This window comes from Dendrobates tinctorius, unplaced genomic scaffold, assembly GCF_039654945.1.
Source record: "Dendrobates tinctorius isolate UK_male_01 unplaced genomic scaffold, ASM3965494v1 ptg000159l, whole genome shotgun sequence".
Taxonomy (NCBI): domain Eukaryota; kingdom Metazoa; phylum Chordata; class Amphibia; order Anura; family Dendrobatidae; genus Dendrobates; species Dendrobates tinctorius.
In genome coordinates this window covers 16,813,705-16,832,740 of record NW_027361826.1, presented here as the reverse complement: position 1 = coordinate 16,832,740, position 19,036 = coordinate 16,813,705, and the positions used below count along the sequence as shown (strand labels likewise).

Sequence of the window (19,036 nt, the reverse complement as noted above, 5' to 3'; positions counted from 1 at the left end):
TTGGAGTGATTGTCTCTCTGATTTAAGGGCATAAAAATTCAAAGTTTGAAAATTGCTAAATTTTCAACATTTTCACCAAATTTATGTTTTTTTCACAAACGCAAGTCATATCAAAGAAATTTTACCACTATGAAGATGTACAATATGTCACAAAAAAAATCTCAGAATCCGTTCCACAATTATTACCTCATAAAGTGACAGTGGTCAGAGTTGTAAAAATTGGCCTGGTCATGAAGGTACAAACAGCCTTGGGGGGTAAAGGGGCTAATGTTCACTTCAATATTTGAATAAGGCCCTCCAGTTGTTGCCTTTAAGGGTGCATGAGTGACCCTATTTTCTGGCGTTGCACTATGCACTTAGTGCTGTCCCCTGTATGGATGACCCTTACAAATTCTTTCTGGCTTTGTACTGTGTGCAGAGCTTTTATGAGTGCAGGCGTATCACAACTACACTTTGTTCACAATATTTAAATAAGGCACAACAGTTGGTGCCTTCAAGGGTGTATGGATGACCTTGCTTGTAATTTTTTGCAGGCTTTGCACTTAGGGCATAGCTTTTATGAGTCTTGGAGTACCAGTACATCACAATTTGAGCATAATGTTTATGAGGCAATCTTTTATGTCTAGTACAGGGTGTATCTGAGTCACTTTTCCACCTAATTTTTTGCAGTTTTTGCTTCCTTCATAAATGACATTGACAAATCCAATTTTGTGGTAAAAAATAATTAAAAAATAATACCAAATTCAACTTCTTTCTTCTTTTATAAATTGCACTGAAATTTCCAATTTTTTAGTAAAAAAAAATAATATTGGTTAATTTAAATTATAATTTTTGTTAAATCCTTTTTAAATTTTGCCTTATAGACAAGTCATTAGACAAGAAAGAATGTTTCTTAACTTTTTTTTTTCCTGTAAACTACAATTTCTCGTCAATTTTGAATGTTTTATTGTCAGTACTTTAAGTGGGGTAAAAGTGTGAAACCATTATTCTCAGCAGCAATTTGGGAGTCAGAGATGCTTATAATGGTCTTCCCTATTCTGCTCTTTTTCCATTCAGCACTTTTTCCATCCATTTCAACATTTTCACTGTCCCCTAGATTTCCTTGCATGGTCTGCTGGAAAAATGCTTGGATTTCCCATTGACTCCCACTATACTCGTTACACGAAACAAGCATCCGGGCATTAGGAATTGCTCAGTTCAAGTAACAAGCATCCGAGCATTTTGGTGCTTGCTCATGTCTAGTATACATATCTTTTCACAGCATTTGGAGAAGTTCTGATTCATGGAAATTTTAATTTAAAATTTTTTTTGCAGAGATGGCAAATTCGAATTTCAAAAGATTTGCTTTGTGTGGTGTAGTTTATTGTAGACTATTATTATCTATCTTCTCTATGTAATGAAAATAGGTTTGACGTTCACTGAAGAGCTTGGACTTCTTCAAAGGTGGAAACTTATATGGGTCTAACTGAACTGCAGCATTAATGATTGCAGCAGCTTGAACTTCTCTTGAGACCGGTGCTCAATTTTGGATGACCTCAGACTCCCACTGGACAGTGCAGCTATGCTGCAGTCATCAATTACAACTGTGCGCTAATAGAGCAAACCTGAAAAGAAACCAGGACGGTAAAGATTGAATAAACTAATTATCCCGTAAACCTACGTAAAAGCATAGAATGAGATAGAAATATTAATAAGACTAGTACTGGATATTCACTTTGAGAGCAAGAAGGAAGATATACAAACTTGAATCTGTCTAACATCTATTTTTTTTAATCTACTAGTCAGGGGTGGAATAAGAATTAGGCGGAGAAGGTGGATGACTAAGGGCAGGATCAGACGAGCATATTTTCGGTCTGAGTGCAGTTCTACAAAATATCGGACTGCATTTGGACCAATGTTAGTACATTGGGACATGCACATGTCCAATTTTTTCTCTGGAGAGTCTGTAGGAAGAAAGAAAATCACTGCATGCCAGAGTTTGACCCAATATTGGCCATGCAAGTCAATGAGTCTGTGGAAACCAACGAACTACACTCCGATGACATCTGAGTGCACTCCGATTTCCACCAACTGACAGAATTGAGAAGATAGAGACATTTTTTTCACTATCTTTTCTCACTCAAAAGGATAGGATCACACTATGAAGAAACGCTGATCAAAGTCTGATCAGAGTGGAATTTGTATAACTAACTCAATTTTTTTGGATGAGGGATCTATAGATGTCTGCAATTTCCCTAAAGCAGACCTTATACACTAGATAGTTACCAGCTGAGTATTCATTTGACCACCAGACATCTCTTCCAAAACCCCCATACACATGAATGATCATTTCAGCCAAAACTTCATGTGTTTTTAAAGAGAAAAACAGAGATATGGCTTTAGCAATGACTTACCACTTGAAGAGCAAAACGGTCGGCTTTAAAATTCAAACTGCAGGACCCCTATATCATCATGGAGAGTCTGGAGGCCCCTAAAGACTGCTAACTCATGCTGCCGATAACGGCCATTTCGGCTGACTTTAGTCTAATGTGTATGGGGGCATTAAGGTGGTTAAAGTCATATGGATTACAATAAAAGCATTTAAATATACAGTACAGTTGGGGATAGAGAAACAAGCACACATTTAGTATGATGATGTATTTTTCTCTCTCCTGCCTACATAGGTTTATTCTTGATATGAAATTTGGCAATTAATCTTTTTCTATTAATTACTTAGTACAAATTATGTCTAATGTCACCTTCACAACAGTCAAGTCTTGATCAGTTTTCTGTAAGGGGAAAAATATCTGCACAATAAATTACATTTAAGATTGTGAAGTATTTACATACCCTGCCATTACGATGAAGAAATCCAATCTATTCCATGTGTCTCCGAGGTAACACTTCTTCCCAAAAATTCCCAAGGCCACCATCTTAACTACCATCTCCATTGCAAAGAAGATAAATATGAAGTCATCAAATACCTAATAAAATTGAGAGATGAAAAAGGTTAGCAAGTAATTATAATATATCGCACTATATGTAACATACCAGTACATTTTTAACACCACAAAATGGCGTACTATTATGGTACTTGGATGGGGCAGTCTGAGGAGCTGTGCCAAATCATTGACAGCCTTTAACAGATATTAGAATTGGCACTCTACTGCAAAATCCAGAATGGGAGATTTAAGCTCTAGTGTGAATTAAAGAGAACCTGTTGTTAGGCGTCGGGATTCTCCAGCTGCGCTGGATAGATCCCAAGCATTACCTGGTACTTGAAAGGTCATTGCTCCCTGCTGATTCTCCTGGATCTCTCTGCCGCATTTGACACTGTGGATCACCAGCTCCTCCTCACTATGCTCCGCTCTATAGGCCTCAAGGACACAGCCCTCTCCTGGTTCTCCTCCTACCTCTCTGACCGCTCCTTCACTGTATCTTTTTCCGGCTCCTCTTCCTCTTCTCGTCCCCTTACTATCGGGGTCCCGCAGGGCTCAGTCCTAGGCCCCCTCCTCTTCTCTTTATACACTGCCCCTATTGGACAAACAATCAGCAGATTTGGGTTCCAGTATCATCTCTATGCTGATGACACCCAATTATACACTTCTTCCCCTGACATCACCCCTACCCTAATTCAAAATACCAAGGATTGTCTGTCTGCTGTCTCTAGCATCATGTCCTCCCTCTATCTGAAACTAAATCTCTCTAAAACTGAACTTCTTGTGTTTCTCCCCTCTACTAACCTCACTCTACCTAACATCGAAATAACCCTGGAGGGTTCAACTATAACTCCCAAGCAGCATGCCCGCTGTCTTGGGGTCATATTCGACACTGAACTTTCCTTTACTCCGTACATCCGATCACTCAGTCGCTCTTGTCACCTGCATCTTAAAAACATCTCCAGAATCCGACCTTTTCTCACCTTTGAAACTGCTAAGACTCTTACTGTCGCTCTTATTCATTCTCGTCTGGACTACTGCAACTCTCTTCTGATCGGTCTCCCTCTTACCAAACTTTCTCCTCTCCAATCCATCTTGAATGCGGCAGCCAGGGTCATATTTCTGTCCAGCCGCTTCACCGATGCCTCCATCTTGTGCCAGTCATTACACTGGCTACCTATTCGCTACAGGGTCCAGTATAAACTCATCTCTCTCACCCACAAAGCTCTCCACTGTTCTGCACCGCCTTATATCTCCTCTCTCATCTCTGTCTATCGCCCTACACGTGCCCTCCGTTCTACAAATGACCTAAGACTAATATCCCCCGTAATCCGAACCTCGCACCTCCGTCTCCAAGACTTCTCTCGTGCTGCTCCAGCTCTCTGGAATGCACTTCCCCAGACGATCAGACTGATACCTAGACCTGACCTATTCAAGCGCGCTTTGAAAACCCATCTCTTCAAACAAGCCTACCACATCAACTACTCAGCAAGCTAACTTTGCCCTGTTCCCTCCTTCCAAATATTATTCTGAATCTGCACCCTACTATTCATCTGTCTCCACACCCTTCATGCACATGATAACTGCACTTGATACTTGTCTATTGCACTTAAACACACGGGCTGATGACCGGATCATGCAGCTTTATATGAAAATCCCTATTATAATTGCCAGACCTGAATTAACAAGCATTTCTCACCTACTGTGTCCCCCCATTTCCTTGCAGATTGTAAGCTTGCGAGCAGGGACCTCACTCCTAATGTCACTGTTTGAATTGTCTTAACTTGTATTGAATTTATGGTCTGTACATGTCCCCGCTTAATTGTAAAGTGCTGCGGAATATGTTGGCGCTATATAAATAAAAATTATTATTATTATTATTACTGTGGTCTCCCATTCAAGTCTGGCCACTGCAGTGGCTGCTCAGCGCAGAGGTCAGTCCTAGCATCTTGCTCAGGCTCGTGGTATGCGTTTGGTTATTGCCGGCTCTCCAGCCAAGTTTTTGGTAACCAGTGATATGCAGGTGCAGCCTTGTGCTCTGGAGTCTAAGTCCAGAGATCACTTTACTGAGCATGTCCGTGATGTGGCGTCTTCTCATTGGTGGTCGGACGTTAGCTGCTCTGGTGAGGTGGCAGTTCTGGATTGGGTGATGTCTTGGCAGACTGGGCATGATTGTTTATGCGTCTCTAGCCTGCTACATGTTTAAGGCAGCGGTCAGATACAGGTCAGGTATCAGGACTGGGGAACTTTCCACTTGACTTAGCATGTGTCTCATTCATGTATGCGGTTAGCACAGTTCAGATACAGAGCAAGCACAACCCCTAAGCTAAACTTTTTTGTGAAGGTGACGGGCTATCGTAAATAGCGTCATAAGAGTTCTTTCTCTTGGCTCAGCATCTGCTTCATTCGTGTGTGCGGTTAGCACAGTTTGGTTACAGAGCCAGCTCAATCCTCGTGCTGACTTCCCTGTGATGATAACAGTGTGCAGTACTTCACATGCTTGGTGCAGTACCTCTCTGTGAAGTAACGAAGGTTGGTGCTCAGTGTTCCGATCACACTGTGTGGCATTAACACAGTGTGCTTTAGGTGAACGCTCGCTGTTTTGTTCCGTTATTGTTCAAACTAGCAGTAGGTTACATCTCTGCACGGTGGACCCCGGGTTGAGATTGCACTTTATTTTTAGATTTTATTTAGTGCAATCCGCCAACACCTGTCACTTGATTCATGCAACCCAAACAATGGACATCATGAATAGAGTTGAGCGATTTGGTTCGGATTCGGTTCCGAATACGATCGGCAGCAAATATTGTTTCTCCAATATTCACCGAACAAAGCCAAATGTCATTTGAGTCAATGGGAGTAGAAATTACCGAATATGTTCGGAACCGATCATCAAATATATATTCGGCACGAACAGGGTACCGATACGGCACAGATACTGCAAATTCAGATTCGTCGACCGAATCTGAACAAATTCGCTCAACTCTAATCATGAATCAGGTTGCACTACGGCAGCCAAATCATTCTTGCTAAGCATGCTAAAGCATTTCAGAGTACATATAGTTTGAAGAGACTATGGGATAAAAGAAAAACTGAGTCCGATGTGGCCTCAATTTGCCCGGCTCAAGTTTTTTCCTACATACACAGAAGAGACCTGTCAATCTCCAGAAGTGTGGCAAGTATAAACCACATCAGTTGCATCTGGTTTCTCCCAACTATCTCTTCAAACTATAGTTTCTCTTCAAAGAAAAAAAAATACACAGCTGCAATTACACAGGCAGGGTCTGATTCATGCTGCATATGGATTGGGCTGCATGAATCTAGTGCCAGATTTGAGACAATATACAACTGCAGATGATGTCATGCACCAATGCTGCTTTCTTTGATTAATTTTTTTTAATTCATTAGTATTTGGCATGGAGGGTCTAGAAGGTGATGCTTGTAGTGGAGACCGGAAAGTTGACATAGTAAAAGTCATAGCCTAGAAAACGTTTCCGGGAAGAAATGTATACTAGCTGAATTGAAAGAAAGTTAAGTTATGTGGAACATTGCTTAAGGGCTCGCATTCATCAGCGTAAATAAAATCGCACGACTCAAGCTAATTATATATCACTGTTCTATCTATCTATTCTATATATATATATATATATACTGTGTATATATATATATATATAGAGAGAGAGAGAGAGAGAGAGAATCTATATGTGTGTATATATATATACTGTATATATACATTATACACTGCTCAAAAAAGTAGAGGGTACACTTAACCAACACAATGTACTAGGATGTGTTCCCTTTACTTTTTGAGCAATATATATATATATATATATATATATATATATATATATATATATATATACACAGTTGTGGCCAAAAGTATTGACACCCCTGCAATTCTGTCAGATAATACTTGTTTCTTCCTGAAAATGATTGCAAACACAAATTCTTTGGTATTACTATCTTCATTTAATTTGTCATAAATGAAAAAACACAAAAGCAAAACATTGATCATTTCACACAAAACTCCAAAAATCGGCCAGACAAAGGTATTGGCACCCTCAGCCTAATACTTGGTTGCACAACCTTTAGCCAAAATAACTGCGACCAACCGCTTCCAGTAACCATCAATGAGTTTCTTACAATGCTCTGCTGGAATTTTAGACCATTCTTCTTTGGCAAACAGCTCCAGGTCCCTTATATTTGAAGGGTGCCTTCTCCAAACTGCCATTTTTAGATCTCTCCACAGGTGTTCTATGGGATTCAGGTCTAGACTCATTGCTGGCCACCTTAGAAGTCTCCAGTGCTTTCTCTCAAACCATTTTCTAGTGCTTTTTGAAGTGTGTTTTGGGTCATTGTCCTGCTGGAAGACCCATGACCTCTGAGGGAGACCCAGCTTTCTCACACTGGCCCCTACATTATGGGGCAAAATTTGTTGGTAGTCTTCAGACTTCATAATGCCTTGCACACGGTCAAGCAGTCCAGTGCCAGAGGCAGCAAAGCAACCCCAAAACATCAGGGAACCTCCGCCATGTTTGACTGTAGGGACGGTGTTCTTTTCTTTGAATGCCTCTTTTTTTCTCCTGTAAACTCCATGTTGATGCCTTTGCCCAAAAAGCTCTACTTTTGTCTCATCTGACCAGGGAACATTCTTCCAAAACGTTTTAGGCTTTTTCAGGTAAGTTTTGGCAAACTCCAGCCTGGCTTTTTTATGTCTCGGGGTAAGAAGTGGGGTCTTCCTGAGTCTCCTACCATACAGTCCCTTTTCATTCAGACGCCGATGGATAGTACGGGTTGACACTGTTGTACCCTCGGACTGCAGGGCAGCTTGAACTTGTTTGGATGTTAGTCGAGGTTCTTTATCCAACATCCGCACAATCTTGCATTGAAATCTCTTGTCAATTTTTCTTTTCCGTCCACATCTAGGGAGGTTAGCCACAGTGCCATGGGCTTTAAACTTCTTGATGACACTGCGCACGGTAGACACAGGAACATTCTGGTCTTTGGAGATGGACTTGTAGTTTGAGATTGCTCATGCTTCCTCACAATTTGGTTTCTCAAGTCCTCAGACAGTTCTTTGGTCTCTTTCTTTTCTCCATACTCAATGTGGTACACACAAGGACACAGGACAGAGGTTGAGTCAACTTTAATCCATGTCAACTGGCTGCAAGTGTGATTTAGTTATTGCCAACACCTGTTAGGTGCCACAGGTAAGTTACAGGTGCTGTTAATTACACAAATTAGAGAAGCATCACATGATTTTTCGAACAGTGCCAATACTTTTGTCCACCCTCTTTTTTATGTTTGGTGTGGAATTATATCCAATTTGGCTTTAGGACAATTCTTTTTGTGCTTTTTCATTTAAGACAAATTAAATGAAGATAATAATACCAAAGAATTTGTGTTTGCAATCATTTTCAGGAAGAAACTGAGTATTATCTGACAGAATTGCAGGGGTGTCAATACTTATCGCCACAACTGTATAAATCTGAATGTGTGTGTATATCACCAACCAATCACGAAGCAGCAGAGTGGGACACCAACCAATCACGAAGCAGCAGTGTGGGACGCGGATGGAGAGCGATGCTGAGGATGGTTACAGCAGGACAGTGCATGGAGAGCGGGGCTGTGGAGGAAGACAGTCTTCAGGACAGTGGCCGAATAATGCCGGCACCCTCCTAACCCTGTCCCGGCTCAGTTGACGCTCCCCATCGCCACCTGCGCTATCCCCTCTCTCCCCTGCAGCTTCACGGCTTAAATTTAGTTCCCGGCTTCTACTGTGGCCACTACAGCGCTAGGCCACGCCCCCTGCTGGCCGCCCAATCACATGCGCTGCAGCTCTGCTCTAGCTCCACCCACTCCAGCAAGCTCCGCCCAGCAGGGCTGTGAAGGAAGAGAATGGGGCTGTGGATGGAGAGAGCAGTAGAGCAGGGGGCTGTGGACAGGGAGAGCAGGGCTGTGAAGGACAAGAACAGGGCTGTGGATGGAGAGAGCGGGAGAGCAGGGCTGTGGATGAAGAGACCAGGGCTGTGGAGGGAGAGAGTGGGACAGCAGGGCTGTGGAAGAAGAGAGCGGGGCTGTGGAGGGACACCGGGACACGGATGTAGAGCGCGGCTGCGGAAGGATAGAACGGGATGGCAGGTGGAGAGCGGGGTTGCGGAAGGAGAGAGCGTGATGGCGGGTGGAGAGCGGGGCTGTTAAGGAAGACAGTGGGACCCACAGTTAGGTACTATGCCCGGGCAACGCCGGGCTCTTCAGCTAATATATATATATATATATATATATATATATATATAGTTATATAGGTTTCCTATAAGATGGGTGCAAAAATATTGGATGGCACACTTCTTGTTCGTGTGCTGTGTGTGTTTTTTTTTTCTCGCATCCATTGGCTTGCATTGGCGAGTCTCGTCAAATATACGCGGCCACTCGTACCATGCTGTGATTTTTTTTCTCAGTCCGATCCGAGTTGAGAAAAAAAAATCAAAGATGAGCACATAATCATTCAATAACATTAATCAGAGTGCAATCTGATTTTTTAAAAGATGGCACTCTTCTGATTTAAACGCAGCCCTTATAGTGTAACGACCTTCAATGGGTGGCAACAAGATAGGCAACTTTCTTTCTTTTTAACTAATCTTTCACAGGTAAAATCTGTAAATCTTTATTCAGTGTAGACAGATTTTTACATTACTGAGATAGGAGATGACACTGCTACTGATAAGATTCTATAAAGCACACAATAAAATGTGCTAAAAGAACCAATGATATGGAGAAGTATAACTTTATTAAATAGATGAAATATATATAAAATGAAGATTAAAACTGTGAGTCATCCAATGCATGGCTAGTAATATGTCGGGTTATGTGGAAACCAGAAAGACAATGTTAACAGATAAATATCAGCATGTAACAACCAACGGTATAACGCACCACCCGGAGGTATAATATTCCTCAATTATTTGTCGCGTGTCTACCATTTATACTAATATGAGTTACACTGTTATATTTTTGCTTGCTAAATTGTGAAATTTCTTTGTAAACATTTGCCTCCTGATGTTGCTGTGGTGCCATCCATTGGATGACCCACATTTTAATCTGCATTATATATATATATATATATATATATATATAGTATATATATTTCATCTATTTAATAACGTTACACTTTTCTCTGTGCCATTGGTCCTTTTTGCACATTTTCCTGTAGGCTTTGTATTTTATAGTGTGAACCTTATATCTGTTGTTTTAATTATGTTTTGGTACCTTTATTTTTTTAAATGCCTCACTTTATGATCTTTAGTTTTTATTTATGTACCTTGACTTGTTGCTGTAATGTGCTTCTGATAAGATTCCAAGCAGACTGGTGAGAAGAGGAGGAGAAGTTAGAGCCAGCGCGTCTCTCTTCTCCTCTCCCTTCAATCTGTGTAAACTCAGCACCATCATTCCCCTTGAGAAAGCGTTGCAGTTGACATGCGAAACGCGCATCGGGGTTCTTTTCACACCTGGCCCAGGATTCTTTTTGCCTCTGCCCTTGGTAAGTTTTTAATCCCGATTCGGTCTATTTTTTTGATCAGTTCTTTTGATCATCTCTGCACAGTGACTTGGGGTTTCCTTACCATCATGCATGATCTCATGCTTGCACTGGCACTTTATATTTATATATATATATATATATATATATATATATATATATATATATATATATATATTCATTGTCTTTCATGTACCTCTGGGCATTAAGGTATAGTGTTGCCCTGTGGTTCTCTGGTCTTATTTTGCTGTGATGTCATATTCACTATTTTTTAATGTTACCTTTTGATATATGAACTCTTCTAATTGTATTTTCAATAAGGATGTGCTTTTTACTATTCTCAACCGAGTGCTCCTTTTTCTCCTGTTGTACATATCTATTGGAGAGGGTGTTTGCTGTTTCTTTTTAGGTGGGATATTTTAGCTTTACCACTTGACATTTATTATGTCACTGAGGACATTGTATATTCTTATCAGCACCAACAGCCACCTCCTATCTCAATAATGTAACAATCTGTCTTCACTAAATACAGATTTTACCTGTGAATTCAAAATTTTAGGAATGAAAGATCAGTCTAGAACGAGAAAGAAGCAGATTTCTCTGATAAGATATATTACAAAATTTCTTATTTTCATATGTACTACTCGGCACATACAACTAAAAATTTTCCCTGCGGTATAAGCCAAATATTGCCATAATCGAAAGTGCATATAACCAAATTTAAGTATGGTCTGATATTTTAATATCCAATAAGCCACTTTGTATCTTTCTTTGATTAGCAAGCTACAAAAATTGGGAACTTCTGCTCTGGAAATTGCATGGAAGTGATGATCCGCTCTACACAGTACAGTGTGTATCATATGATAAGAACTTACTTGTAGGATTTGGCACCGATCAGAGGAACAGTCAACATCTTCACAGGGCTGGAACATTCCCAGAGTCACACAGTTCAGGAGGATTACCATCATGCTCAAACACTCGAACCACGTGAAGGATAGATCGTTAAGGTAAATATTGAGCACTTCATTTTTAGGGTATAACATTGAAAATAATCACAATTCAGAGTGTTATACATGACAATTGCTGCGCTGTGTCTCAAACATACATTGATTTAATAGGATCCCAAATTTGATATAAAAAAAGATTTAATTTTTAATACAAACATATAGTGTCAGTAAATAATCCTATTACACATTTAATAGCACTTCCAGATTGGTTATAATAGTCAAATAGTCAAATAACTCCTTAGAATACTTCCAGGGAATAAAGAAAATATTATAGATTAGGTAGATGCCATGTAATCTATTTTTATCATCAAACTTGTGAGACTGCCTTTGTTCTTTGCAGCAGCTACATGAGGCCAAACCCCAACTTTATGGAGTATCCAATAGATGCAGGATATTCTGGGTGAAAAGAAGGCGTTACAGTCAAAATCGCACAGCTATTGGCCCCCACACACCGTGCATCTTGGTCAGGGTTTCGGACGTATATACAATCAAAACCTTTTTCCGGACCCACGTAATAACATGGCCGAAAAATATGAAGAGATCCAGAAAAGTAATTAAAATAACATGTTTATTAATAACACATAAAAAACACAAAAACTGAAAAATGCAGGACATGTTTTTATTTTTATAAATTCATCATAATTAATTTAGCAGAGTTCTGTAGGGTACAGAGCCCCTATTAAAAGGAATATGGCAGAACAATGTGACACAGCACATTAATTTGTAAGGGGTATATATCGGATTTAAATTGCGAGCTACGCCTTGTTTCCTTTTCACTGCCCATTGACATGAGTCTGGTTTGGCCCTTGGAGAGGTAGGTGTCAGAGACACCGCACTACACTCGCTCACAGAGCCAGTGCGCGTGTCCTGAGTACAGAAACAGTGCTAAAAGATACCTGTGGAACAGGACAGCAGAGGTGACAATGCGTGCTTCAGACTATTAGTGTCAGGGTCCAGTGAGCACCGGAAAGTAAAGAGGCACAGGACCTGCGGACACTGAAATTAGCAAGCTGGCACAGGACCTATGGTCAGGTGACTGCAAGGGGGCGGGGCCTAGCGTCCTGCTTTCAGATATGACAGGACACCATACAACAACTCAGAGTTAGGCAAAACGGAGGTCACAACAGTACGGGCAAACGAGGCACAGGAGGGACAAACAGACGGGTAGTCAGACAAAGCCAAAGGTCATACACAAGAGGGCAACGTGGTACCAAGGGGACGAGCAGAGAAAAGTCGGGTCACAAGCAGAGAGTCATACACGAGAGGTAGCGCAGTATAAGAGGGCCAGGCACAACTCGTAACAGGGACAGAAACGGATCAAAACCAAACAAGCAAGCAAGATATCAGGCACAAGGCACACGTACGCACAAGGTCAACTAACTCAGCCGAGGGCAGGAGTATAACTGACCCCGGACCTAGGTCCAGTGAGCATTAAATAGCCACCCTCTGCCAGAGAGAGGCAGAACAATTAACCCCCAGTCTGATCAGGACGGGCCAAAGCGAAACCCCGTCCTGGATCATGACAGTAGGACATTAGAGATAAGAACCATCCAATTTAAAGGTACATCATAACTTCATTGGATGGATTCTTTATTCAAATATGCTAGTGAGGCATTCATTGCACCCTTGGGTGCCAAAACAGTTCAATGCACCTTCTCACCTACTTGTTTTCCATCTATCTCCACCCTTCCCTGGCTGCTATAAAGCCAGAACTGTCAATCAAGGATGACTGGACTAGATTTTTTAAGCCAGCCTGTGGAACATTGAGCGCCTCATTAGTATATCTGAATTAAGAATGATTTTTGACACATGTGGAAACAAATTTGGTCACTAAAATCATGATTTTCATTGGGACTATATCCCCTATAAGGTGCTTTGCTTGGTATGAACAGTTATTTTGTGCTGAGAAATTTTCATTAAATTTTGCTACTTCTTTATTTTACTCACTTATTTATCACCATTAATTCCACAGATATCATCACTGTCCCCTTTGGAGCTCACAATCTAAATTCTCTATTATATGTAGGAGTGTAGGAGGCACCCATACAAGCACGGGGGAGAACATACAAACTCCTTGCGGATGTTGTCCATGGTGGGAACCAAGGACCATAGTGCTGCAAAGCAACAGTGCTAACCACTGAGCCATCATGCTGTCCTATTATGCTATGGATGCTTATTACTGTGTATATACGGCCTAATGATATAAGCATTCGCTTTTTACAACTACTTTTGGCATCATCGGTAATGACCTCTTATAAAGTACCGGTATAAATACAAAAACGTATGATTTTTATAGCTGAATGTATCCCTCTGCTCCTCACATACTGGATTCTATTTGATGAACACATGTTTCATTGGTAATTAATGAGATTCTTAAATGAAATCTTTTCCTGCATGAATTGTTTGGGTTTTGGAATATAAAATTATGTTATCAACAACTATCAGATTTTGCCTTTATTTAGTAAGTTAATCGTCTCTGTCTGATTTTATTTTGCTGTCTTATAATAATCTCTGGTAGCTGCAGAAATAACATTTAATGTTCCTGCTATAAAACATTGATAGTAAACAATGGGGAACCTTTCGGACTTTGCCCTGACTTTTAATATTTCTAACAGTGTTTATAGCCTGCCGTTTTATTTTCATTAGCTTTCCACCGATGGACTGCTAAATTAGCACAGATATCAATCACACGTTCACCTCATATAAATCTGGGCTATTTAAAGCAACTCCTTAGGTTTCCCCATAGTAAGGCTCATTTGCCTCATTATTTATGTGGAAAATACCCAACGTACATTTTTCTAAATTTTTCTCACTGGATTTCTGGATTAGTAGGCTGCGTATGCATTTTAATCATTCTGCCCTGGTGGCAATAGACATCTGCTTCTTATACACTGACTTCCTGGTAATCTTCTGTTTATACATTGCAGCCAATCAGAAATGACAGAGTTACAGGAAAAGGAGGCGGGTTGCAGACTTGACCAATAATGAGACAGGAGGTGTGTCTCAGACTACTTTAGTCTTGTAACTGTAGCAAGAGATCACAGTTCTTCCCTAATGGAGCAGAACTAAAATGAAGCAAAAAGAGATAGATCTACTAAAAAAATCACACAAGCCATAGGTAATGATTTATATATATCACTTAAACCAGAAAGTCATTCTATTTAAAGGGGTTGTCAACTACTAGGACAACGCGCTCTCAATTTAAATGTTTGGCACCGATAAAATAAAAAAAGGTTATACTCACCTCCCATGCCGGCGCCATTCCACCGGTGCTGACACCGCGTTGGCAAGGCTCTCATGTGGTTTTTATGACATGTGAGCCTGGCGCCCAATCATCCCTGGCATTGCTGTCTTTGCGTTTGAACGTATTGAACATCAAGATTAAGTAAGGGCTGTGGCTGCTCTCTCATTTCCTCTTGATTTTTAATATGTCCAAAGTCAAGGATATTGACGCCATTGCTGATTGAGTGCCAGGTTCAGGTGTCGTAAAAACACAAGAGCCCCAGGAACACACATTCTGACACGAGTGGAATGGAGCTGGCACAGGAAGTGAGTAGAAGTTTTTTTATTTTATCAGCACCAAACATTTAGATCGAGAAGGGGTTGTCCTAGTAGTGGCCAAATACTTCAAGAAATTGTCGTTTTGTTACCAAATTTGACAAGCATTGTCAAATCATTCTCAGAAGCAATGAAACATTTACAAATTTGAGGATTATCATTGTGATAGAAAAAAAAATCAGTAAATATTGTACAGTCATATGTAAAAGTTTGGGCACCCCTATTAATGTTAACCTTTTTTCTTTATAACAATTTTGGTTTTTGCAACAGCTATTTCAGTTTCATATATCTAATAACTGATGAACTCAGTTATATTTCTGGATTCAAATGAGGTTTATTGTACTAACAGAAAATGGGCAATCTGCATTTTAATAAAATTTGACCGGTGCAAAAGTATGGGCACCTCAACATAAAAGTGACATTAATATTTCGTAGATCCTCCTTTTGCAAAAATAACAGCCTCTAGTCGCTTCCTGTAGCTATTAATGAGTTCCTGGATCCTGGATGAAGGTATTTGTGACCATTCCTGTTTACAAAACAATTCCAGTTCAGTTAAGTTTGATGGTCGCCGAGCATGGACAGCCCGCTTCAACTCATCCCACAGATGTTCAATGATATTCAGGTCTGGGGACTGGGATGGCCATTCCAGAACATTGTAATTGTTCCTCTGCATGAATGCCTGAGTAGATTTGGATCGGTGTTTTGGATCATTGTCTTGCTGAATTATCCATCCCCTGCGTAACTTCAACTTCATCACTGATTCTTGCACATTATTGTCAAGAATCTGCTGATACTGAGTTGAATCCATGCGACCCTCAACTTTAACAAGATTCCCGGTGCCGGCATTGGCCACACAGCCCCAAAGCATGATGGAACCTCCACCAAATTTTACTGTGGATAGCAAGTGTTTTTCTTGGAATGCTGTGTTTTTTAGCCTCCATGCATAACGCCTTTTTGTATGACCAAACAACTCAATCTTTGTTTCATCAGTCCACAGGACCTTCTTCCAAAATGTAACTGGCTTGTCCAAATGTGCTTTTGCATACCTCAGGCGACTCTGTTTGTGGCGTGCTTGCAGAAACGGCTTCTTTCGCATCACTCTCCCATACAGCTTCTCCTTGTGCAAAGTGCGCTGTATTGTTGACCGATGCACAGTGACACCATCTGCAGCAAGATGATGCTGCAGGTCTTTGGAGGTGGTCTGTGGATTGTCCTTGACTGTTCTCACCATTCTTCTTCTCTGCCTTTCTGATAGTTTTCTTGGCCTGCCACTTCTGGGCTTAACAAGAACTGTACCTGTGTTCTTCCATTTCCTTACTATGTTCCTCACAGTGGAAACTGACAGGTTAAATCTCTGAGACAACTTTTTGTATCCTTCCCCTGAAAAGCTATGTTGAATAATCTTTGTTTTCAGATCATTTGAGAGTTGTTTTGAGGAGCCCATGATGCCACTCTTTATAGGAGAACTACTTGCAAGTGGCCACCTTAAATACATTTTTTCTTGATTTGATACACCTGGCTATGAAGTTCAAAGCTCAATGAGGTTACAAAACCAATTTAGTGCTTCAGGAAGTCAGTAACAAGTACTTAGGAGTAGAGTTGAGCGAAACGGGTCGAAAAATTTCAAAAGTCGCCGACTTTTGGCAAAGTCGGGTTTCATGAAACGAAACCCGACCCTAGGATGAGGTCGGCCACAAGGTCGGCGACTTACGCGCCAAAGTCGCGTTTCAAAAGTTTGTTTTGCGCTCTTTTTCAGCCAATCAGGATCCACGGACACTGTGGGCAACGTGATGACATAGGCACGGGTCACCACCATCTTTCAAAAGGGCATGCAAGTGATTGGCTTGCTTTGGTGGGCGTCACAGGGGGTATAAAAGGGCGTGCACGCCGACCGCCATCTTTCTTCTGCCGATCTCAGTATAGGGAGAGGTTGCTGCTGATTCTGTAGGGAGAGCGTTAGGCAGGGAAGAAGACAAAAAAACTGCTTCTGCTGCTAGCGATTTGGCCTGCACAACACACCAGTCACTGTGTGTGCAGTGCAAGGGGAGGCTATATTGTGGTGTATCAGTGGTGTTGGTTGTTGGGCTGCCTTTTAAGGCTTCCTGACAGGCTGGCATTGCTGTTTACCCACTGCTCTGCAAACTGCTTTTTTTAAAAGCAATCCAATCTCCCTAATCTAGTCACTTTTGTCACAGCTGTGCCATCGAGCCTGTGACATAGCGCTCAGATATCAGTGGGCCTCACACAATCCAAAAGTGTCCAGTGTCCACAAGTGTCTGCAGAAATTCAAAATCTCCCTTATCCTCTAGTCACTTTGGTCACAGCTGTGCCATCGAGCCTGTCACATAGCGCTCAGATATTCATTGGGCCTCACACAATCCAAAAGTGTCCAGTGTCCACTAGTGTGAGAAGAAATTCAAAATCTCACTTATCCTCTAGTCACTTTGCTCACAGCAGTGCCATCGAGCCTGTCACATAGCGCTCAGATATTCATTGGGCCTCACACAATCCAAAAGTGTCCAGTGTCCACTAGTGTGAGAAGAAATTCAAAATCTCACTTGTCCTCTAGTCACTTTGGTCACAGCAGTGCCATCGAGCCTGTCATATAGCGCTCAGATATTCATTGGGCCTCACACAATCCAAAAGTGTCCAGTGTCCACAAGTGTCTGCTGAAATTCAAAATCTCACTTATCCTCTAGTCACTTTGGTCACAGCTGTGCCATCGAGCCTGTCACATAGCGCTCAGATATTCATTGGGCCTCACACAATCCAAAAGTGTCCAGTGTCCACTAGTGTGAGAAGAAATTCAAAATCTCACTTATCCTCTAGTCACTTTGCTCACAGCAGTACCATCAAGCCTGTCACATAGCGCTCAGATATTCATTGGGCCTCACACAATCCAAAAGTGTCCAGTGTCCACTAGTGTGAGAAGAAATTCAAAATCTCACTTATCCTCTAGTCACTTTGCTCACAGCAGTGCCATCGAGCCTGTCACATAGCGCTCAGATATTCATTGGGCCTCACACAATCCAAAAGTGTCCAGTGTCCACTAGTGTGAGAAGAAATTTAAAATCTCACTTATCCTCTAGTCACTTTGGTCACAGCAGTGCCATCGAGCCTGTCACATAGCGCTCAGATATTCATTGGGCCTCACACAATCCAAAAGTGTCCAGTGTCCACAAGTGTGAGAAGAAATTCAAAATCTCACTTATCCTCTAGTCACTTTGGTCACAGCAGTGCATTCGAGCCTGTCACATAGCGCTCAGATATTCATTGGGCCTCACACAATCCAAAAGTGTCCAGTGTCCACTAGTGTGAGAAGAAATTCAAAATCTCACTTATCCTCTAGTCACTTTGGTCACAGCAGTGCCATCGAGCCTGTCACATAGCGCTCAGATATTCATTGGGCCTCACACAATCCAAAAGTGTCCAGTGTCCACTAGTGTGAGAAGAAATTCAAAATCTCACTTATCATCTAGTCACTTTGCTCACAGCAGTGCCATCGAGCCTGTCACATAGCGCTCAGATATTCATTGGGCCTCACACAATCCAAAAGTGTCCAGTGTCCACTAGTGTGAGAAGAAATTCAAAATCTCACTTATCCTCTAGTCACTTTGGTCACAGCAGTGCCATCGAGCCTGTCACATAGCGCTCAGATATTCATTGGGCCTCACACAATCCAAAAGTGTCCAGTGTCCACTAGTGTGAGAAGAAATTCAAAATCTCACTTATCCTCTAGTCACTTTGGTCACAGCAGTGCCATCGAGCCTGTCACATAGCGCTCAGATATTCATTGGGCCTCACACAATCCAAAAGTGTCCAGTGTCCACTAGTGTGAGAAGAAATTCAAAATCTCACTTATCCTCTAGTCACTTTGGTCACAGCAGTGCCATCGAGCCTGTCACATAGCGCTCAGATATTCATTGGGCCTCACACAATCCAAAAGTGTCCAGTGTCCACTAGTGTGAGAAGAAATTCAAAATCTCCCCTGTCCTACAGACAGCTTGTACCTTGTTTTA

At 41.4% G+C, this 19,036-nt stretch overlaps 1 protein-coding gene across 1 annotated transcript in view; it reads right to left on the bottom strand.

Moving 5' to 3' along the window:
* CACNA1I (calcium voltage-gated channel subunit alpha1 I) overlaps positions 1-11,434 on the bottom strand; it is a 665,843-nt gene extending 654,409 nt beyond the window's left edge. Inside the window, exons 1-2 of the mRNA XM_073549592.1 lie at positions 11,328-11,434; positions 2,830-2,963 (exon numbers count right to left, since the gene is read on the bottom strand). Of these exons, the coding sequence (XP_073405693.1) occupies positions 2,830-2,963; positions 11,328-11,420 (227 nt within the window). The 5' untranslated portion in view covers positions 11,421-11,434. The remainder of the gene's footprint in view (positions 1-2,829; positions 2,964-11,327) is intronic.
* Between the last annotated feature and the right edge of the window lie 7,602 nt (positions 11,435-19,036).